Source organism: Meles meles, chromosome 11, assembly GCF_922984935.1.
Source record: "Meles meles chromosome 11, mMelMel3.1 paternal haplotype, whole genome shotgun sequence".
Taxonomy (NCBI): Eukaryota; Metazoa; Chordata; class Mammalia; order Carnivora; family Mustelidae; genus Meles; species Meles meles.
The window spans coordinates 55,143,675-55,168,343 of NC_060076.1; the positions used below are offsets into that span (position 1 = coordinate 55,143,675).

The 24,669-nt window shown below is 40.4% G+C and overlaps 1 protein-coding gene across 7 annotated transcripts in view; it reads left to right on the forward strand.

The window, feature by feature from the left end:
* The window catches only part of NFIB (nuclear factor I B), a 232,325-nt gene extending 214,925 nt beyond the window's left edge, over positions 1-17,400 (forward strand). For 4 of the 7 annotated variants that reach the window (XM_046022303.1, XM_046022305.1, XM_046022308.1 and 1 more), the window contains one exon: positions 10,704-17,400. In XM_046022303.1, coding sequence (XP_045878259.1) covers positions 10,704-10,833 — 130 coding nt within the window. In that variant the 3' untranslated portion in view covers positions 10,834-17,400. The remainder of the gene's footprint in view (positions 1-10,703) is intronic. The other 3 variants (XM_046022309.1, XM_046022306.1, XM_046022307.1) reach the window with 1 other exon arrangement.
* Positions 17,401-24,669: the final 7,269 nt, after the last annotated feature.

Sequence of the window (24,669 nt, forward strand, 5' to 3'; positions counted from 1 at the left end):
TCCATCCTCCTCCCTCCCTGCCCCACCCCTACTCCCGTGTAGAAACAATCCCTTAGGATCCGAGGCGGACAGGACTCCATCAGAAAGGCGGACAGGACTCCATCAGAAAGTTCTCACAGACTTACTAGGTTGCAACCCTGAAAGTGTTTTGTTGTTTTGACCTTAGAATTTTCTGAGCTGTGTGTGTGTTTGCTTGCACCTTGAAAATGTGATTTTTTTCTGTCTTTCCTTTTTTCTCTCTAACCCTGCCTAACCCTGCAGATTCCCCAGAGTGCAGTGCTTTAGGGAAGGGCTCATTTTTTGAGTCAGGAGGGGCTTCGCTCTTCGGAGGGTAAGAGGTGATGAGTTGCTGATGCTGTTCATGAGGGTACTGCTGTGTCTGTGCTTTGTCCTCCAACGGGGACAAATGACACTGTGGCATATGTGAATTATGTGGGTACAAACAAGCATAGCAGTGAACTCTCTAACTGGCTTTCCTTTTTTCGAAACTATAGCCTGAACATGGCTTGCACTATCAAGTATGAAAGAGCTATATAATTGAATGAAAAAGCAAGCCGAAGGACAATCCAAGAATAATATAAACATAAGTTATTTTAAAACACTGGAGGGAGTGCTTTATGCAAAAGAGAAACTGCCTTTATGGTTTTGTTCCCTCTTCTCTGCCTTCACCCCTTTCAAGAGAAGCAAAGCCACAAGTGAGTGGCTGTATGTGTCTGATGGCTTATATAAACATAGAAGAAGCCTTCAGATGGCTAAAATAAACATGCGCGTGTTACTGAAGGATGTGTTTACACAAACCATTTGCTCAGCCTCTGAAATAATGAATAAATGAAGATTTCACTGAAATAATTGGAAGGATTTCTGTGTCTCTGCTGATGCCGTAACTGAATGGCACCAAAGAGACTTTTATCAGGTACTTTCTACGTTACACGTGTTAGCAGTTCCTTTCTCTGAGTTGAAGACTTCGTTCTGTAGTTACTTTACACGTGTTTTTGTAAGAAATTGTCGTTTATTACTGCAATTCTAGAGAGTCGCTTGATTTCCCAGGAGAAATTTAGCAGCCAGTAAAGATTATTGGGATCTGGTTGGTCAGAAGCAGGAAGGCAGAAAGGAAGGAGTAAGAGCCTTCCTTTCCCACATAGAACCCGGTTTCCATAACACTGGCCTCTACCATTTACCATCTCTGTGGCTTTGTCCCCAAACTGTTCTTTGTAAGATGCTTGTCCTCGGTGATAGAAGAATGAAGATTTAAACAAAAACGATCTTCGGTATTGGGTCACAAACCATGTTTGTATGTCAACACGTGTGTGTGCGTATGTGATGTATATACACGCGTGTGTGCATCACAGGCTTACATGTGCGCGTGTGCATATATGTACACGTGTGTCTTCACACATACTTAGAGGGCCCGTATACGATGAGGACAGTATGCGTCCTGCCCCTAGGTAGTCTGAAGAGTTAACTCTTATTTCAACATTACACTTAGACCATCCCTACAAATTCACTAGGTTAGCATTTCCTGCTTTCAGTTTGTTATCTTGACACATAACTACAGCACAACAGCTGGGTTGTTCCTGGAGTTCCTGGGGGGAGCTTTATTTTCAGAGTGCTGAATTTCCTTTTCAGCTGTCAGCTCTAAAGTGTGCTCAAAACGTTCAACTTTTTACACACCATTCTGGGCCCCTAGCACCACTTTGGGACTATCTGATAGAAATGCTGATAAGGTAGATGAATGGAAGCATCTTGGGTTGAAGAAGAAAATCGCAAAAGCCAAAAACGCGCATGTCCGTTGTTTGGTCAGTGGGGATACTGACCAGTGTTGTTCTTTGCATCTGAGTAGTTTTTCTAAAAGAAGAGCTCCCTTCTCATGAAAAATTACTTGCACCTGTTATGAAATAGGCAGTGGTACCGTTCTTGAAAACAGTCTTGTTAGGGTGTTCACAAACACACAGTATCAGCGATCTGGCTGTTGAAAATGCGTTGGGATTTGCTGCAGTTTTGCCTAACTTTCTCCATTTATAAAGCAAGATTTGCACAACACAACATTTCCTTTTTATCTAGGAAACTCTTCAGAACACTTCCTAAGAAATTAATTGTATTCCAGCCAGACTTGCCTGCTGCCATCCCACAGGAAATGGGTCAGCAATCCATTAAGATGCCATTAGATAATCTAATTTGGAACTTAATCTCTAAATTAACCATGCTCCATACTTGAAGCATACTTGAGAGAAAGAAAAAAGTTTACGTTTGAATCGATAGGGGAGCCGAAGCGTGAAGAAGGCTGTTTGTTTTTTCTGTAGCTGTGGTCACGTCTCAAGCCGTCTGGTAACCAGGAGAAACCAGACATGATGTAATTCCAGATTGAACTTGAACTTCAGGGACTTAGGATCGGGAACAATGGACCATAGGAATCAATAATGTCCATTTTCCACATGATTATGTTTGGAGCTTTAAGTTAACCTTTATGGGAGAAGCAGCAGGATCTGCAGTGTGACCAAAATGAGATGATCCAGAGACAAGATGTTAGAGGAAAGAAAACAACATTTTCCGTGATATTTTCTGAGCAGCACTGCAGATTCCAGCAGGATTAGAAAAGTTCCCGCTCTGCAGTAAACCGGTGGCCTGTTCAGAGCACTCTTTGTTCGCTTAGGTAGGACAAACTTAATCTTATGTTTCCTGTCAGATGATTTTTGGCTGCACTACGGGAGAGGGAGGAGCGCGATTCAGAGAATTCCCAAACGTAAACCTTGCTGATTAACCCTTTGCAATGAAAGAAGCCCATCAAACGCCTACTTTATCTGAAGATGTTTTACCTAAAGCGCCGTATTTACATATGTATTACGTCCAGGAGGAGTCTGGCCCTCACCAGCCAACGCCCCTTTTATTAACTGACCTTTCTGATTTTCCTGTTGGGCAGTGCTGTGAGTAGGTAGGTCGTGAATTTTTAGCTGTATTTACTTAGATAACAGAGCATAGGAATGAGTACATGTTCTCACAAACGTGAAGAAAAAAGAAAAGGCAGAAAAGCCTGTTTGAGTTCAAGAAATTGAAGAACATGAATTTTGAATACTCGCCAACTGTCGAAAGTTACAATTATTCTCCCCTTTGTTAATTCTCCTTTTACATGAAGGTTTTTTTTTTTTCTTTTGCACATGTGATTCTTTCTGCACATATATTAGCAGGCATGCTTCAAAAATGTGTTCAGTTCCCTAATCACTTGTGATTTTATGATTCGGAATTCTGACACAAGTAAGTTCTGTTATTTAGAGGTGAAATTGTACAATGAATGCTGGTTTTGGCTTTAAAATGAAAATCATTTGGGAAAGAGTCGCTTTTTTGCTTTTGTATAAAACTTAGGTTTCTTTTTAATTTAGTATGCCTTAGGTGAGTTTCTCTACTGAAAGCCACTATTTGGGAGCGCTCTTTTTGTACAGAATTTTGTCTGCTATTGAAAACTCACATATGCTAATAAGGGGAGCAGTAGCACTGGTAACAATAGCACTGAAAGGAACCCAGGGACAGAGAGGAATACAGACTAGAGAAAGGATGGAAACCCACGTGTAGGGTTCTCTGCTGTGGTACAGTCTGTGGGAGGAGATCGCATAACCACTGCAAGCCTGATGATGCTGTATTTTTTAATTGGCTGAAACCTCCCACAGCTACATAAGTCGTTACATATGTATGCCTGTGTGTCCTATAATTTATTTACAATTAGCCATCTTGGCAGTAATTCTCTATCTTTCCTTTTCAGTTCTAAAACATGAAAAATATCAAACGATTTTTTAAAAATCTACTTAACCTGGCCTATTTAGGGGGATTTATATTTTACTTACGTCTAAAGTAAACATTTTAAGAAAATACGTGCTTATTACTTTCAAATATACAGGTTGCCTTGTTGAAGGGTCTTCTGGGATTTTGTAAGAGCTTTCTACTTAGAACGTACAGGAACTGCAAAGAGCACATTTTATCTTTCGCTGCAGTGGTCCAAACATAAGGGCTCTTCTTGCCCCGTGCTCTTCACTAAATAACATATTTCGCTGGCAGAAGCCATTATTTTTACTTGGAAACTGCTAAGACCCACGCATGGTAAAGTTAACATCCGCGCCAGCATGCTCCAATAAGGAAAACACAACTGAAACAATTGAATATAAATTAATGAGGTTAGATGGCCTACCGTTTTGATATGTTATTTCCAAAATCGTGGGTCCCCAAGGAGTAGCAATAAAGAAGGCCATTTACCTACTTAGTTAGGAAACAAATACATTTCTTTTTCATTACCACGAAGTACTGTTGCTTGCAGTTCGAGAAATTCCATGAGCCACCTGCAGTTCACGATATTCGATATTTCCAAAAGAGCCCACAAGAGTACTTTGCAGTTCAGGTAAGAGCTGGCCAGGGAGCTTTCCGGTACAGATTATTACAAATAGTAATAATCATTAGAAATCATCTTGCATGCAAATAGGGTCGTTTAGATAGCAAAAATTATCCTTAAAAATGGGGGCAATCAATCGCAGAAATCCAAAACCTGGGTAGAGCCCTTTGTATACTTTGCTTGTGGTGTAGCCCCATCTGCAGTGAAGCGCCATAAGCAAATGATCGACATACAGCCACATCCGTATGTACGTAAACAAAGGCAAATATTGTATGCAGCTGAAAAGGATCCGGAATTGGATAAATGAGATACCATTATTTGTGTTGAGATTTGGACTCAAGAGTTTTACTTCTCTGGGAGTCTCAGTGTGTCCCAATGATGTGGACCTTACTTCATAGAATCTCTTCTACAATTTAAGGATAATAAAAATTCTTGTCCAGTGATAAAAATAAAGTGTGGCTCACAAAAGAGGAAGAAGAGGTAAAGTGTAATGGGTAAAAAATGTAGATCCTAGAACCAAACTGCTAGAGTTCACATCCTGTCTTCTGCGACTTAATAGCAACATGACTTGGGCAAGGCACTTAACTTCCTAGCTCCCGTTCCCTCCTCCGTAAAATCAGAATAAAATTGGCACTTTTCTCATAGATTCACTAGGAGGATGGAAAATTCATAAAACAGTACCTGGCAAATAATCCATACCATATTAGTACTAGAAACGGGTATATTTATTTATTACCATTTTTTGTTCTATTGCATTCATTAATTCTTAAATATATTCTTATCATATAATAAGATATAATAATTCTCACAACTTTTTTTTTTTTTAAGTAAGCTCTATGCTCCATGTAGGGCTTGAACTCAATGACTCCAAGATCAAGAGTCCCACGCACTACCCACCAAGACAACCAGGTGCTCCCAACATGTAATAATTCTTAAATATGTAGGTACTTAAATACCACCCATATATTCCTTCAACTGAGCCAGCATATTTTCCCAAGACACTATCTATAGCATTTGTATTATGTCAAAGTAAGCAGCCAGTCCAAATGCATACACACATGATCCAAGACAGCATGACCTAATTAATACTTAATTAACCTGCCCTTGATTGGCTTTTCCAGGTAGATTTTAGCTATTAGTAGGGGAGATTGTTTATTGTGCATTTTGGGAAAGGTACTACTCCCTGTGTGTTAATTATTGTAGCAAAAGTATGTAGCTATACAGAAGTATGTAGCTAAGGAAGTAAAAAACTTTTTTTCTTGAGGATATTAAGAACAAGTGCAAAGGAATGAAAGGTAAATCCTTCTTTTTAGTTAAGGTCTTTATTTTATTTATTTTCCATGCTTTCTGGGCCATTACTTATTTTTATTGCTGTCTATAAGTAATGTAGCTCCTAGTAGAGTTGAGGTATTCCTGAATACATAAAATTCTCTGTGCTTCATTCCTATACTATTTTTGTTAAGCTTCTTGAAAGAGTACTTGCTATCTTTGAAGTAAATATGGTAGGCTTATGATTACATCAGTACGTGAAATCTGAATGAACAATATTATTACTCCTCTAAAAATATTAATGTGCTGGGTACTTTCACAGTTTACAGAATGCTTGACAAATGGGTGACCCAACCCATTATCAGATAAATGCCGACCAATAATAGTAAATGAATTTTGCCATTCTTCAAATAGCTCTTATTTCAAGAAATAGTTGAAGTGAAGTGTTTGACTTTGTTTGGTTCCTTTCTAAACTTACTGTTCCTCGTGTATTTATTTGGCACTCTGAGGTTCTTGGGTGGTTACTGAGGTAAAAACCGAGGGCCCATTCCTTCTGGCTTAGAAGACATAGTCTTCCATATAGAAAGTACAACCATCAAATGTAGACTTGCCCAGAGCAATTTTCCATCTTTCACTGAATGATACAGAGTCTGTTCACTACTTGTAGGTGCGATGACCAACTGCTTTATCCAGTTAGTCCAAGGATATGAACTATAGTAAAAATAGTGCGCCATTTTTAAAAAGAAGAAGGGGCTACCTTTTAACCCTGTAATCCTCACCCTAAGGTCATTCTAATACAACTTCAACTAGATTTGTTTTCAGAGGATATATATTGACTTTCCAAGTTGCTTGATCACCCAGACCAACTACATACTCTGTGAGCAAGTCTCCCGCACCATTATTTAGGTTACAATCCAGCTATGTGGGGCATGGGAAATCCACTGTCTCCTGAAACATATATTGCCTTCAGGAACTCTGTTCAAAAGTTCTTCCTAATCTAGGGTCGAAGTCTGACTTCCGAAGGAAGCAGTATAATATAGTGAAATGGCCATGGGAATCAGAACTGGTTCATATCTGAGGTTTAGGCAGGTCACTTGGGGCAAGTTTCAACCTCTCAGCTTTCTCATCTGTGAAATAGGGATAATGGCAATTTCAAGAGTCCATTGAGAAAATCAAGTCAGATAGCAGATGTAAAACACCCAGAATGGTATCTTACTCATAGTAGGGCCTCGGCATGATTTTCTTCTGGAAGTTTCTCCCTTTATGCTAATTCTTTCCATCTGAACTATACAGAACAAGTCTATATTTCTTTCCAACTCAATGGTTGTGTTTTCCCTGTCTCCCTTCAACTGTTCCTCAAAAGACATGATTTGGAGGATTTCCTCATCAAAGACATGTCATAACGTTTGTTTCTCTTGAGTGATGCCTAGAAACAACAGAGTACTTCAGAAATAGTCTGGCGAGGATAAAATGGGCCATCACTTCCCATTAATGCATCTTAAGGTCAAAATAATTTCTTTGCTTCTTCCCTTTTTGGGGCAGCCGCATCGTGCATTTGGTGAGAATAATGTAAAAATATTAACCATGATATCAGACATTTTATTTTTTAGGATTTTGATTTAACTTGTATCTGTTCTGTATATAAGGAAATGTCTCATTATATGCACAGAGTAGAAGTCATTAGGGTGAATTCTGGTTTGTGTTAAGGTATAGTATAGTTAAAATCTCCTTTTTGCTTTTATTGTGCCTGGTTTTTTAAGTACTTTATATTCTTTTCCTTTTTTAATGGTATGGCCTATGTATATTTTCTAAAGATGTGGTTTCAACTTTTAGTCATGCCTGTCTTCTGTTTGCCGAAAGAAAAGGTGATTTGGCAATGGAGAATGGAATGAAAGCAAAGTCTGTGCATGCTTAAAGATTTGTTGCTGAAATAGCTTAACCTGACCTTGAGTATTTTGAGATCTTTCAGTTATGTTTGCACATCCCTTTTACATAGAGGCAGAGATTATTGGATTGGACAAAGGATGATTCTCATTCCATTATGAACTAAGACTATTAAACACATTACATATAAGTAGTTTTGCATGTGGAGATAAATATGAATATGTGTGTTTATTTTACCCATACTGGTGATCAGAGGCATTGATATACAGAGAGGGAGTTAGATATGTAAAAAGCATGTTTCCTGAAAAACTATGCAATTTGAGGCAATTCTCTTTTTGAGATGAAATGACCTAGGTTATTTTGTTTTATTAAACTCTTTTTTACATTGTTATCATAATCTTTGAATTTGTTTTACCAGCTATTTTTCAATGAGACTACCAAAAAGCTCTAAGAAATGTCTGTGTCTTACAGTTCTGAACCTAACCTATAAATTGGCAATGAGAGACTTGTAAAACTCATATATGAGGTCTGCATAGTGTTAATGTTTGAGATTTATTTCCCCCAAAGGTTCATAAATAGTATTGACAAATATATTGCACTCTGCAATTTTGACATGGTCCTGATGTAGGATGGGAGGTTTGAAAAGTTTGAGTAAACATCTAAATTGAATTTGTTAGATATTCTGCAGCAAGAGTCCTGTAGTCACTAGCATCCATTTGTTTTCACTGAGCATTTTCCAAAGAATAATACATGTCTCTTTTTAGAACCACATAAGAAAGCTGTTGCAAAATAAACCCCACATTCCTGTCTTTTTTGCCATCAGTTAGAGAGACTTCTCTATTTAAGGAGTCACATCTATTTTTCAATCATTAAAATATACTTTATTTTCCTAACGTGTGCAACCTCTACATGACTTTCCAGAGCCCATTGAATTTGGGACTCGCTTTTGCAAAGTGATTTGCTTGTAGTTGACACTGTCTTTTACTGTCAAGGATCATCAACTTGAGCTAGTCTTTTTATTTTTCCTACATGCTTTCCATTTCAGTTTAAAACTAATGGGTATCTGTTTTTGTAATTTGTTTTACTTGCTAAGAAGTAATTAGCGTCGGCTATAGCCAGACTCTACAGGGATTGACAAGACAGTCATTTTCTTTGTGGGGCTTCCCTTTCAGTTGGTAGATAACCACAGCTACAGGTGACTATGCTAGGAAGTAGAAAACACTCTCATGGCAACAAAGTACAGTGAAAGGACGGTTGAGGGGAAAATAGCTTTCATGATGGATCATGTAACATTTTCTCCCAGTCAGTCATGCAAAGGGAAGATGTGTGTGGGAAGAGAGAAATATGTGAAAATAATTAAGTCTCTTGGAAAAGGTTTCAGTAACAACTATTCTAATTCTTGAGAATTACGACTTTTAAACAGATAACGAAGACATCTCTTTTTAGTTTGAATTATTTCTTGTTCAAACTCTTATTTGATTATTCCTCAATCTTAAGTTTTTTGTTAATACCAAATATCTCTACTTTTAAGCTCAGAGATGCCTATTTTCTTTTTAGAGGCGGACAAATCACAACGTATTTGTGGAAATACGTGATGATGACGATCTCCACTTCTTAAAAATATAGAGTTGGGTGGGATTGAGAACCCTTAAGTGACTTGTTTGTATATCCAAAAATTTAGTGGAATCCACCCTGTGCTAGTATTACATTAAGTGGAGAGCAAAAAGAGAGATGGACTTGGCTATCGTAGAGCTCATAGTCTAATCATAAAATCCCTCCAGCGTGAAATTTTTCTGTTGAATTATCAACTCAGAAATAAGCACTTAGACATGCACTAATAAGACACATTTTGTGTAGAGATGTCACCAGAGTAAAAGAATACACACACACACACACACACACACGCACCAGGTTCTTCTTTTAATCCAGGCTTTATTTTTTCTTCTTCTTCTTTTTTTTTTTTTACAAAATTGTTCTTCAAATTAATATCCCATAAAGGTTTTTTGTACCTTTGGTCTTTACATATGAAAAAATGAGATTATCTAGTTTGATATCTACAATAATAGTATCCATCTCACCTCATGGTTTCAAAAGTAAAGGATATTACATTAAATTTAAAACATTGAAATGATGTCTCCAAGTTAGGCCGTGATAAAACAGGCTTTGAGATTATCAGTTTGATGTTTTCTTGGTTCGTGATGATTTATGCATCTATTTATTAGCTGACATTCATTCTGAGTGGGGTGCTGAAACAAATAATGGTCTGGTTAGGTATCCCCCCAAAATGTATGGTATATAGGGTTGTTTTGGGATTGCAGATCTCAGGCTATTTTCCTCCAGATGGTAACTCGTTTAATGAGAGATTATGCCAGTAGCAATGAGAGAACTGGTCCTCAAGTTTCTTTAAACAGCTCCAGATCCAACATAGGTGAAAGGGGAGTTGGCTGGAGGGGGACAAGAACTTGGCGCTCTTGCTCCCTCCAGGACCCCTCCCAGCAAACCCTCCCTCCTCCCCCAGCTCTCCAGACACAGAACAGCTCAGATGTGGTAAAGTTCCTAACTTATGGTGGGGACAGGGAGTGCCAAGGCCTCTGGTGCCAAGGCCTCTGGTGCCAGCATTTCAAATGACATATTAATGTACTGGCCTTCTTTAAAAATGTTATTTTTTTCTTATGTGAGGAAAAGAGAAAATCTTTCGTGACAGCTCACAGTTGTACTCAATGGATAAGCAGGTGAAACACTGAAACCCATCGCCAAATTGCTTATGAACTGAAAGTAAAGCAAGATCAGAGAATAATGGGCAAACCATTGTGGATTTGCTGCTTTCTTTTTCCTTTTCTTTCTTTCTTTCTTTTTTTCCCTCCTTCATCGAAGTAGATCAGATATTTTAGGAACACACTCAATCAGAGTTCAGCAGTTGTGTGTGTATAAGCCTGACTTGAATTTCTCCTGCCTCATCATTAGCCTTCCCCTTCCATGAAAGAAATAGACCATGCAGAGTATGTACCTATAATATTTACAATGTAGCACGCTAATCTCATATGAAACTGTAATATGGAAAAAAGTTATAGTAGTAATTTGATGCCTATGGGATTTATAGTTCTAATAATGTTGTAGATGTTAACATTGTGTTTCTTCTTTTTCTCTTCCCTCCCTCCTGCTCCTCTCCTGTCAACAGTCCTGGTACCTGGGCTAGCTTGGTTCCTTTCCAAGTATCAAATAGGACACCCATCCTACCGGCAAATGTCCAAAATTACGGTTTGAACATAATCGGAGAACCTTTCCTTCAAGCAGAAACGAGCAACTGAGGGAAAATGAAATACAACAGTAGTTTAAGAAATTTAAAAAAAAAAAAAAAAGGAAAAGTGGAAGACTGGACAAAACAAAACAAACAAAAAGGGAGAAAGGAAAGCAACTGAAGAAAGAAGATATATAGACCAGCAATTGCAGCACTTACAATCACTAATTCCCTTAAGGTTGAAACTGTAATGACATAAAAAAGGGTCGATGATATTTCGCTGATGGTAGATCGCAGCCCCTGCAACGTAGCCTTTGTTACATGAAGTCCGCTGGGAAATAGATGTTCTGTCTCTATGACAATATATTTTAACTGACTTTCTAGATGCCTTAATATTTGCATGATAAGCTAGTTTTATTGGTTTAGTATTCTTGTTGTTTACGCATGGAATCACTATTCCTGGTTATCTCACCAACGAAGGCTAAGAGGCGGCATCAGAGGTGCTGGGTGACGGAGCCATGAGCCAGCCATTTTCTAAGCACTCTGATTTCTCAAAGTTAAAAAAATATATATATAAAATCTCTGTAGCCTTTAGTTATCAGTACAGATTTATTCAATTTTGGCCCTTAACCCAGCCTTTTCCAGTGTGTAACCCAGTTTGAAACCTTAAAAAAAAAAAAAAAAAAAAAAAAGAAAAGAAAAGAAAAAAAAGAAAAAAAGAAAAAAGAAAAAAAAAACAGTTTGAACACAAAGGCTCTATGGAAGAAATGCCTCTATGTAGGTAAAGTGTTATCTCTGCATGCAACAGTAAAAATTAATATAATATTTTCCCCACAAAAGAAACACTTAACAGAGGCAAGTGCAATTTATAAATTTATATCTAAAGGGGAATCATGATTATAAGTCCTTCAGCCCTTGGACTCTAAATTGAGGGGATTAAAAAGAATTTAAAATAATTTTGAACGAATTTATTTTCCCCTCAGTTTTTGAGGGCATTAAAAAGGCATTAAATCAAGACAAATCATGTGCTTGAGAAAAAAAAATTAACGAAAACACAGCACTTATGTTGGTTTAGCTGCAGCCTCCTTGGAGGTAGGATTTATTTATTTAAAATTACTGGTTGCATCAAGAACCCATAGGGTGTACGTACAAAAGGTTCTATAAAATCTGCATTACAGAGACAAAGAGGCAGGCAAATCCATGTCACAAGGGTAAAGCTTACAGTTTACAAACTGGGAACGCCAGGGTGTAGGATGTAAAAACGCACTCTTGAGAAAACAGTTGTAATGAGGGTGCTGAAAACTTGCATGGTGCTTTCAGACATTAGCCTTGTTCAACAAATTTCTTGTATTGACAGATCTGTAGTGTGCATGGGCAGACACATTTTGCCTCTATGTCTCTTAAAATTTTAATTAAAAATACTCTTTCCAGTAATCCTAATTTGCACGAAGATATAATGTCCACATTACGTGCCTTGCCTTGAAATCTAAAAACAAAAAAAAACAAAAAACAACAAAAAAACACAAAAAAGTGACATCACTACACTTGTTTTGCTGCATTTATTATCATTTTAAATCTTTACCATTTTTATGACAAAATATTTTGTACTCCAGACGAAGAAAAATGTGTGACATCTTGGATTTTTTAGACAGTTATACCTTTATCTCACATTTATAAAGCATATCATGGCTGTGTATAGTTGCCGCTTAAAAATTGTAATCGACCAGCAATATTTTCAGTATTTTGGTGTTTTTTCTATTAACCTTTCATGTTTTTCATCTTCCAATTAATATTTGGGGGGGAGGGGTTTCAAATTTATACGAATTATGCAATACCAAGTTTTGCCTATGTAGGTAGTGCTTTTAGCTGTATTGGTTATTATAGGTAAGTACACAGATTTAAAAAAAAAAATAATGTATGCTTTTTTTCGTTTGTTTGTTTTAATTGACCAAAGTGGGTACTGCTATTTTTGCAGTGTGATGAGGTCCTTTGTGTACTGAGAGATGGACAGGGGATTTTTTTTAATATACATATATATATATTCTGGGGGTGGGGTGGGAGGATTTTTAACACTTTACAGTGTAGCTGTGAAGAAGCAGTGCCCCCTGAGATGGGCCTGGGCTGCAAAGCGACTGTTCTGTCTACTGTGACAAACTTCAACTTACACAGGTTCCCCCTTCTCAAACTTCCCACCTGGGGTGCAGGCTGAATTCATTTCTGGTGTTCGTAACAACAGAAATAGTAAGAACAAGTGAACACAACAAATTCTCCTGGAGGCAGACTTGGCTTAAAACTGTCTTACTTTCCTTTTTTTTTTTTTTTTGTCCTTTTTTTGTGGGGGGAGGGGTTTGGTGGTGGTGGTGATGGTGGTAGTTTTTCTGCAAAGTTCCGGATCCACAGTGGAGACTGAGCCTGTCTCATGTTTGGCAAAAATATCGGTGGAAGAATCCACGTAGTGGAGGTTTCACACTTTGGGGGTTTGGGTCTATTTTCTCCTACAAAACCCATCATCCCAGCTGGAGGGGTGCTCCCACAGTCTTTCTCCACCACTTCTCTTTCCCCATTTCTTCGTTTCCTTGTTGGTAGTGGATGATTTACCTGTGACTCACTACTTCAAATGGATGGCAGTGCATTTGGGTTTTTGTTTTTTGTTGTTTTTTTTTTTTTTACTACATCCAGAGGATTGAACAGACGGTTGCTATAGTAAATGTATTTGGACTTTTAGATTAAAAACAAAGTTCAGTTTTTAAGGAACAAAAAAATTAGTAAATCTTGTTACGCTTTCATTTTACCTGACCTTTCAAACGGAGAACCAGAGCAGAAGGGAAATGTAGAATATTCAGAAATTAATGTTCCTGTGGACGAATTAAGCCCATTAGATGCTGATGGGATTTTTTAAGGGATGGTGCCTCAAGTATATATTTGATTTAGTTTCCCCTGAGGGCTAGTGGGTGAATGGAGGCTGGTTTTATTTTGCTCTTACACCCCTCTCCCAGCCCCCCAGTCCCATTGAGGGAATTCATTACTAGAAGGAAAATCTTTCAGAATTAGTGACACATAGAGAGGGCTGTCTTGAGGAGCCCCCTGACACCGCCCCCCCACCCCAGCCATGGCCTAATAAAATAAACTGTCCATTGTTCTCACAGCATATGATTTAATAATGAATACTTTAGGACAATGCTTATGGGTCTAGAATTGTATTTGATTAGCCCATTCAGTCTGATAGCCCACATGCTGGATAGCACAGCAGGACCCCAGCCACGCAAGTTGAAAACTAAGTCCGATCATTTCTGTGATACTTGCCCTGATACAAAACAGCTCATCTCAGCCAAGCTCTTCACGTATCTTTGACCTAGTAGGTGAACACATCGAACCTCACAGGACACGCAGTATTTTTTAAAGGCAGACTCGCTCGTGCTTTTTTTTTTTTTTTTTTTTTTGCCAGAGAATGAGCAGTTCTAGCTAAGTCAGTTACACACTGTGGGTATTCCTGCCTGCCTCTTGACTACAAAGGCCTAGTTCAAGTGTTGGTTTTGTTTTTTTTTTTTTTTAATCCATATATATTTTTTTCCTCCTTCCCTTTTGTGAGAAAACTATTAAAGATACTACTATCTATGGAAAATCTCAAATCCAATTTTTGGCCTCCTCCTCTTTTCCCAGGGAAGTCTGTCTTCTGACTAAGGGCCCCGCTCCTGCAGATCTTGCACGCCCCTCCCTCCCCCAGAACTCAGAGCTTCAGGATGGCGAAGGTCACCCAAGGGCATCAAGAGGGGGTGGTCTTCTGCCCCTCCTCGCCCCCGTGCGTTCCGCAGCATTGTTCAGCTGTTTCCTTGCGTGGCTTCGTGGCTTCGTGGCTTCGTGGCCCACCACTCACAGTGCCTCTGAAGTTTCCTCTGGAGTGACATGAGCGTTGGAGGCTTGTCTAAGGGAAAATAAATAAATAAAAGGCAGTGAAGGAGACTGTACATAAAGACATGGCAAAAATCTTAATGATAGCAATATAGTTATGGGGTAATGTTCGGGTGGGCAGCTCCATTTAAAAAAAAAAATATGTGAATGAATCTGTGAAGCTGCAAAGTAGCGAGAAGAGAGAGATCTTCTTAAAGAACCGCCTACCTTGTAGACAGTAATTTGTACACTGTATAGTTTTGTTAAGAATTTTTTTTTAAATTAAAATTCCCATGTTTGTAAAGCTAACTTTTTAACAATTATAATGGAACTGTATGTTGTTTCCATTTTTAAAGTAAACAAGAATATTCCTTGTTTGGAGACTGGACTTGAGTTAAAACTCTCCAGCCTCTTAAGTTATGTATTAAAAAAAAAAAAAATCTGTCCATGTTAGGAGTTATTTCACAGATGCCTGTGCTTGAAAAGCATGGGATACTAATCCTTTAAAAAAGTGTAAATGGAGAAAAGTTATATTTTATGAAGGTTATTTTGTTGTATTTAGTATTGGGAAAGTTGGTTTTCAGAGCATTTCAGAATGTCAGAAGCACCACTGTCTTTTTTTAGTATATACGGCCTTTAGCAAAAGTTTTTGTGATTGTTACGTGATGGTATTTAAGGTTAAGTTTCACAGAGCATTCGGGATAGGCAGAAAACGAAATCAGTGCTATGTCTCACATAATGTGTCCTCAGGGAGCAGAGTATTGGATTTGTGACTGGTAGCTTCATAAGGACTCAACAAAGGAGATTGCACAGGGACATCTTCAGCGGTGGGACACCAGAACATGTTCTGTCCCTAGATTCAAAATCTAGGCACCATGTGAAACGATGAAGGCTGCAGAAAGTTATCCCATATTCAGTGTACAGTATTCATTTTTAATGAAACAACTCTACAATATTGCTGGCAGATAGGCCCCGAGCATGACATTCAATATAGTTTACATGTTCCTGTCAAGGTCTTTGGTTAACATTAACCAGCTGCATGCTTCCTGGACTTAAAAAAAAAATTGGGTTTCGATAGAAAACTTTTTTTTTTTTTTTTTTTTAATGTGCAGGCTATTCAAGTTCAATAGTAAAAGCTCGAACTCGAAATTGAATGTTTTACTCCATGCTGAAGGAGCTGAAAGCTGCCTTCATATTTTGCACTTTCTGGTAGTTCCCCTGTTTTTTCGAATTCCTTAAAAATTGTGTGGGTGGGGTGGAGCACTGCAGTTGGGGGAGAGCATGGACCACTGATTTTTGCCCTTTGACCCTGCACAATGACCTTTGCATCAGCCAAACTCATTGCCATGACAACTCTTTGTACTGTGTCCGTGCCACAGATCTGTTGGTTACATTGTTAATAGTGAAGGGGACAAGTTGGAGACGGTCAATTTTTACATTTTTTTTGTTGCAATTTTTTCTTCAATGGTTGTAAGTAGTTTTTTTTTTTTTTAAATAATAAAAGGGTTCACTAGTTAATACTCTTTAGAAATATCTGTGTGTTGCAATTCAAATGTATGTTGAGATTGTGAAAAGTGCTTCAGTGCTACTAGCCTACCCGGATGCTAGACCCAGCCTCTGAGGAGCTCCTCTCAAATGATGACAGTTACGGTGACACCAGGTGGCCTCCACACGCCAAGGGCAGAGTAAGCTAGTGACGCTAAAGCGGTCTTGTATTACTGTAATTTTTGACAGAATGGTTTTGAAAACTGTGCTACAGGGACTGATGTGGCAAATATATCTCTTTATGCAGAAGGAAGTCTTTTTTTTTTTTTTTTTAAAGAAGTATGGCTTATTATGCATTCTTCACATCGAGGGCATTGAAGTTGCATGGACTGATAAAAGTTGATGCAAAACGAGAAAGAAACAAAACAAAACAAAAAAAACCAGCAAAATGTTTACCAAAAAACTCAAACAAATGAGCAGTGCCTGTTCAATTTCACAGTCTCTGTTGAGTTCAGTTGTAAATATGTTTCAAATGACATTTTCTTGGGAAAAAAAAAAATCTCTACAACATTGTAGAATGTGAGGGGTAACTACATCCCAGGCATAGGCTTCTCAAAGCTGCATTAGATTATGTCTTCATCAAGCTGTTAATTTGTGCTTATATCATATAGAACTTTTAGCATCCTGGGAAGAGGTACCCCCACTTCAATGATATTTCTCTGAGAACAACTTTTGTAGGACTGTGTGTTTCTTTAGATACATTTAGTACAACTGTAGGTGACGAGTAGTCAGTTACTGCTTGCTAGCTACACACCAGGGTTGATCCATTTTAAAACTTTTGGCATTCTGTCCTCATGGGCCATAAATACAGAACCTTGTATTTAATTAAATTTTTTTAAAAAAGGAGGCACATGCACAATCTCCGTGTTGCAAACCTTTAGCGGTAGGATGTATTATATGACAGTTACTTAATTTCTGGCGTTCAGACCTCTGGGATCAGCCCCAGACTGGGCCAGAATGTTAGCAAAGGTTTTTATGATGCCCGGTTGGAGGATAATGTTCTTTGGGTACTTTTTGTGGGTTGCAAATGAACTCAGTTGCCACAAGTTTTAAACTGGTGTAAATCAAGCTTGACTTAATGTGATTGTTACTGTTCTATCCAGCCTATACTGCTAGCAGCTGCTCATACTGCAGTTAATTACTGGAAGCGGATATATTTCCTATGCAAAACCTGTTTAAACAATAAAATGAGCTATGCTACAGACTCTGGCCTCATGTTTTATTTTCCTCCTCCTCAACCCCTTCCTGCTGCCCTCTCCCTACGTCAGTGCTGGGGGTCGGTAGGATCTTGGAGGATGACTCCGGTCCTCCGATCTGGGAGTCTTGTAGCACTGGTTTCGTTCCGTAGCCTCTGGGATGGTGACTCTTTCAGTTCAATAATTGCGATTTGGCTCCAGGCACGGGTGTAGACCTGTGAACCCTCCGTGCGCCTCCGACTGGTATAGCCTTCCCCCGTTTCCAAAATGCAAGTGCGGTTCTAGAATGTTGGGCCCCACTCGCCTCCAGGAAAGGCCTTCCAGCCACAGGGCGAAGGGAACTGTGCCCGGATGACCGGACTGTGGTCCCTCCAAGTGGAAACCCCAGGGCCTCCAGCACACACACACTGGACAGGAGAGGTAAGCCCTGGGGCCACCCTGCACTGTGAGTTTAGTGCTTACAGGAGACCCCGAGGAGCAGTGTCTCCCTCCAATGCCTGAGAAGGAATAGCACCCGAGGTTTCCACGAAGCAGTGCTGCTGCCTGGGGCAGTCAGGGCGGGGGTTCCTCATTCACAAGGAGGTGGGACACACATTTGGGAGGATGGTGTCTTGAATCCCAGACCCCTTGCAGGCAGCGTTTCGGAATGGAGTCAGCTGTAGTTCAAGACTAGCTCATTGAAAAGGAATGAGCTGGTATGGTTTTGTGATCTATCTGAGTGATGTACACAAATGAAGCAAAAATAATGCAAGCTTCATTGAAAAGAGGGAGATAAAAATGCCTGGAATTTGACCATTCCAAGCAAAGACTTGCTGAGACAGAGCCGACAGTCTGATTGGCAGCTCAGGCCCCTGAGCCGGTCCCCACTGCAGCATGCAGTGGTGTGTGGAAAGCAGTTGACCACCATCTACTGAAAGAAAAGAGTGTTCTGGAAGGTTCCACGGAGACGGTAATTGGGTGTCTTAGAAGATTAAGACATCTCTTGGGAAATAGTTTGAGGAGATTAGAATTGAAATAAAATTTTTAGCTATAGAGGCACTTTTTGCCTTTGTTAAAATGTTGGGCTTCATTGGCATCGATCAGGATTTAGGGACAGAGGACAGACAGGCAGTTGGGGAGACAACACTGTGGTGATTTAAAGTCCAGGCTCTGGAGTGAAACTGCAGGATTTCAACTGCAGGGAACAGCTGGACTAGCTGTGTAACAAGGTATATAAACTTTCTTGGCCTCGGTTCCCTCGTCTGTAAAATGAGACACCGATTAGAGTACCTGTCTCATTAGGCTGTCGAGGGGGTAAGATTGTTTATGTAAAGCTCTTACAGAGGCTGGTACATCTTACCGATTATTACCATATTATCATTAATTATTGTTATTATTATTAGACAGTGTGACACATAAATCAGGAACGAATGGATTAATTAGATCATTTCTGTTGGAGCGAGCACTTAAGGACACGAACTATTGTTATTGGCAATTGCGGGGTTTTCTTTTCTGTTGTGATTTTAAAACAATTGAGATGCTGTTTGTCGGAGATCACGGCTTCCTTTCCCGTTTAGCTTCAGTGCTGTGGCAGCAAGCCTCTCCTGATAGACGTTCCAGCCGATCCCTTCCAAGAGACCGTTCCTTGAGTGGAAGCTGCAAGCCTGTACTTGATCCGATCGTAGCTTCCAGACGTTCCCTCCAGGTGATGTCAATATTTCCCTTTCTTCATGAGGAAAGAAAAGCATTAATTTTCAATTGTGTTCATTCTCTCAGGAGCTTTATTTTATAGGAGGCACTCGAATTTGCAAGGAATAGAAGTTTTCTCGAATAGAAAGAAGTCACGAGAACTGAACTGAACTGGAGACGTTGAGGGAAGAGGAAGCCCAGGGCGAGAGTGGGGTGCCTGACCTCTTTTCCCTCCTCTGACAAGCTGACAGTTGCCATCCGTGCCTCTCACATGACACTCCATTCTTTGCTCTTAAGGTGGGGACTGGATAAGGATGTGAAATCTGGGATGGATAAGCCTGAGATATGCGGCTTTCCAGACTTCATGGAGAGGAGCCCCACCGAGTCCTCACAGGACACACCAGCTGCTCCCCTGGGAAAGGCAGCAAAAAAACCGCTCTCTCCCTCCACCCCACCCCCCTTTCTGGAATCCCCTTCTCTGCATTCTCCCTTCACTCCCTGTCCACCAGGTCGCCCAGATTTGTTCTATCCACTCAGGGTGGGCGTCTCCGAGGCTGCTCGCACTGTCTCTTCCTCCAGAAAGTCCTGTCCTCCATGTCAACGAAATATCCCCCTCCGTGGCAGTCAGCACTGCTGGATTTGATGCGACCAGGGTGGTTCACCTTCCCAGGGCCTGACTGAGGGATTGAGGGCAGAGTGGAGGTGGGGAACTTGCATTTGCCCAGAAGTTATTATGCTATTATTTTTAAGACAGATGATTCCTCTGGGGGTAGGTTATGTGGGGAAGGCTTTGTGGTATGCAGTTTTTTTTTACTCCTGGGGCCAGGAGCGCAAATGGCTACAGCCCAGGGCAGAGCAGGGAGCCTAACTGGGGGAAGCTGGGCGGAGGGAACGAACAGGGTGAGTGAGGTTTGATGACGCCAGGGAGGGCCGTCTGCATTCAACAACTGCCGGCGCCTGGGCAGGTCCTACAGAGGCACCTTCACCACCTCCTCCGTCCCCTTAGTAGGACCGCCGAGGAAACTGGGTGAACCCTGCGCAGTTTATGGCCGAGGGCTGCACGGGATCCAGGCCCACCACCTCCACCAGCGGCCCCGTGCCCCACAGGGTTCAGAGAGACAAGAGAGCCCTCTCAGAGAGACCTAGAATGTTGAGTCAGAGCCATCTGGTACTGGTCACACGTGTTTCCCTATTACTCTTTCTCACATTTTTACCGACCGCTCTAGAACCAACCTTCTCTTCGTTAGCACATAAAGAAAGTGACTTTATACCTATCCAGAGACGCAGAAAAGAGGAGTCACGCTGTGGCACTTTAACATGGTACGAAATCCAAATTCAAATGCCTTCTCACAAAATTTCAGCCCAGTGTCTGCTTATACTGCAGTTCCTTGTCTAATCTGCAAAAACACAAACATGTCAACAACCTGGTATTTGCAACATTACACAAAATTACCCAGAATAGTTGAACATCCCCATTGCTTAATAGTTTGATGCGTCTTGCTTAAGGAGATGGCACGGGACGAGTCACGAATAATGGATTTTTCTGGTCCGGAAAGAGTTGATTCCTAGTAAAGAAGATTCCATGCAAAACTCAGCATAAACTGAAATTTTAAGAACATGCAGTAAAGGGAAATACACAGTTTCGGCTTTCCCATTAGCTGTGAACTTTTATCTGTGAAATACTGCTGAGGCTCTTCCACGATTGAGCTGTCGGTTCCAAGTAAGTGTTCAGATGAGGTAATAGGAACCCAGAGAAAAAATATCCTTCCCTACTTGTAAATATAAACACTTTTCCATTGTAGATAAGCTTTCAGAAAAACACACACATTGAGAAGCCCAGGGTTAAGCCTAATAAATGCTGCTTTATATCTTTCTGTGAACACAGGGGAAAGGAGAGGAAATAATTCTTCTCCTTTGCTTCCTTCATTTGGGAGAAAGTATAGGTACAAACCAGAAGGTAATCAACCACCTTTAATGGTCTTAAACATTTTAATGTATGAGGCGTGGCCTGGGAAAAACCAGGGTCCTATTAAATTAGGAAAAAGTAAAGAACATAAAAATGTGAATGTTGCTCATAGGTCATAAGAAAGGATGAAGACCACAAAAATTTTAATATAAACTTATCAGTTACATTGTAGATCCAGCTCTGTGATAGTCCCCGAATTATAATTAGAGTAGGTGGAGTGCGACAGGGATGAAAGAAATGACTCCTCTAAAAGTCCATGCCTTTTTCTGATACATTTATGGGTTCCTCACAAATAAAACATAAATGGATCTTCAGCTTTTTCAGAGAAGTTCTGATTTTATCTACCCTGATTTTTTGATTAATCAGTTAAACTACAAAAACAATATAACTACATTTAGCTTTTATATCTTTATAAAACTTTGCGTGTCCTGAAGCTGAAGAGACCCAGGTAATTTTTAAGGCTGGTGATAAAGGGGCACTTCCAAAATCTAGATTACTGGAATGATCTCACCTCCCTGAGAACAGAAACCCATTGGGTCAGTGGCGATCGTATGGATTTTCTCTTTGACCTCTTGTCTGGGTAGCCTGGAATCCAAACCGAGCTGTGCTCCCGCTGACGTCCTCCCTGGGAGGACTTATTAAAGTGTGAGCGCCTTACCTCGTGCTAATGAAATCCACATGGGCTGCCTCAAGCTCTGTGATTTCTGCTGCTTGTTTTCTGTTTCTGCAGCACCATTCCTTCCGGCTGCTCCCCTGGTTAAGAAGTCTCAGGGCACATTCTCCGTCCAGTTCAAAGGAGGTTTGCATGGACAAATGTCAAATTAATAGCATGTGTTAAAAGGCCCCACCAAGCCACCGATATCAAGATTTTTCCCATCACAGTGACAAAGCTACCAAATAGGGCATATTGAGTGCAGGAAAATTTCAAATAAGAGGGAGACTACTTTGTCGGCGGTAATACCAGAGTGCATAGGGTTGGTGTGTGTTGAAGGATGACTGAGTCAGGCCCTGGGCTAAGTAATTCACTTCTGTTCTATTTGTTTAGTCCTCAGAAGACTCACAAAAGGGAAGTACTAATTGTGTTACCAATGAGAAAAGACACACACCGAAGGATGAGGTGACTTGTTCCAACAGACAGTGGGAAATTGCAGGGTTTAAACAGTATCTGACCAGCGGACCTAAACCACTTCCCATATCTCTTAAAATGTTGTTTGATGAAATAATTTGGTTATCTTTTTTTTGAGTGGTACAGAACCTGAAGACTTTAGAATTCTCTGAAACCCAGATCTGAATTAGAGGTTAAGGCAACCATTGACCTTTGTTGTGTTGTAGGATTTGTGTGAGGTCTGATAGTTTGGTCACCCATTTTAATTTCAAATTTATAAACCTTGTTTAGTTTTGGGGAAGGTGGACATTCAAAACTCAGTATGGCCTCAGTTATATATGATCAGATTTATTATTAATTGGTCATTGGGTTTATAATAAAACCATAGAATGGTAGCCACTATTGTATCAATGCTAAATATTTTGCGTCCGTAATTTAGTTTAATTCTCAGCAATAGTTTGGCTATAATTATCCCCCTGTTGCAGATGAAAAAAAGAAAGATTCAGAGATTGAGCAATTTACTCCCAATTCATGCCCCTTTGACGCGGTGGACCCAAGCTTACAACCCTGGTATGCCTGATTATGAACACCATGATCATTAATTACCTCTTTGTTATTTCTTTTAAGTTCAAAGAAACCAACAGGTAAATAAAAAGATGTGAAGAAGAGGAAGCCATTTTTAAATAGAATCCTTATTGTCATAAGTGAGTATTTTTAAACTGAATCAGGTTGACTGTCCTAACAGTACTAACTACTCTTCCTCAGAGAAGGTCCCTTCTGCGAGCATGGGATTTGGTATTTTGTGGCTCGGGTTACAACCTGGTTCGGGTAGGCTATCGGGTCTCCTCCTAATGATCCTAGAGGTGGACGGCCTAAGGGTGTTTGCGCCCTTGTGAAAACCAAAGCACCCAGAATCATAGCACCTGGCAGCACCTTCCATCTCGACACCTAACATTCGATTCTGAGGTGAAGCACACGCATGCCGGACACAAACGCGGCCCTGGCCCGCGGCCTTGCTTCTACCTGAGATTTGACAGCATCTTCATGTGTTCACCCGGAGCCGTTGGTGGTTCACTGTTGGCCAAGCAGTCTAACTATGATGCAAGTGGGCTTCCAGGCCTCAACAAGTTTTCTTTCACAGTGGGTGCCCTGAGGAGAAAGGAGGGGTTCTTGGTATGGCCTCATTGTTTGAGCCTGCTGTTCAGGTGCCGGGCTGTGAAACAATGGACCCCATTGATGGCGGTGCATGGCCCTGCACGTGCCAAAGCGATGTGCCAATGCACATTGCCGGGGGCAGGCACGGAAGTCAACGGTGAGGCATAACCAGGTGGGGGTTCAGGATCAAAGATGGCCTCCTCCTTCCGACTCAGCTCAGCGTGGCCAGGCGAGAGCCTCGACTACCTGCAGCTTACAAAAGGCCCGTCTGTGACTTTGGGCAGGCACCTCAGTTCTAAAGCTCTGAGATTACGGACCACACATCTATTTCCAGCATCTTCCGCAAGCAGAGAACTCTATGTCTTGAATGCGGCAAATTACATGCTCTTTATATTTAAAGAAGGTATGTCTGGAGAACTGTCTTTCCTATCAAAGAGGAAAAAGAATCACAGAAACGTTCTTGGATTAGTTTGAATTTTGTTTGTTTATTGGAAGAAATAAATAGAGATGAGACTGTAAAATATATCCTGCTATTTTTGTTTTTAAATCTTTTTTTTTTTTTTTTTTTTAAAAATCATGACTGTGAGTGAATTCAACGAGGAAGTTCTAAGGGCCTAATCTCACAGGGCTAAGCTTTGTTTGGGCCCGATTCTTCTAAACCAAAATCTTCTAAGCAGGGCCCAGAGACAGGGCAATACAAACCGGAATCCGTCAGAAAGGAGCACGAGAAGGTAGCCCAGCCTGGCTCTGAAGCACTTTCAAGAGAGAAATCATTCATTTATTCATCCATCCACTTACAAACCATTTATTCATCTCATAGAACTCATTATGTTTCATTAATGACATTACATATGTTTTCTGTCTTTGACATGAGCTTCTCTGACTTCCTGGTTTCCAAGTTGGGGGAGATCATTCACCCTGGAGCTGTGGCTGAGATGACCGCTTTCAATTCTCAAAAAGTTTTATTGGCAGCAGCCATGCGCCAGCCCCACGATTTGTGTGGAGGACAGAAGAGGAAGCAAAAGTGGCTTCCTCCTTCCACATGTCTTCCTCCTTCCTTGGCACAGGGATCCTTGTGCTCTTTCAGCCTTTCTTGGATGATGAGCATCTGAGAGCAACTCCATCCAGTTCATTGGAAGAGTTGAGGCAAAGTGCTACAAGTGCCTGACAGAGAGCCAAACTTCCTGCGTGAATTGCTAAAATCCACAGGGCCTCACTATCCTCATCTGTAAAATGGGAATAGTAAGACCAACCTTAGACGGTAGTGGTGGGGGGTTAAATGAGATCCTGCTTGAACATCCCCCAGCACAGTGCATAGTAGGTACATAGTGGACCAAAAGGGTGCCAGTCATTGCTGTTATCAGTTTTGATGATCTTGTTTCT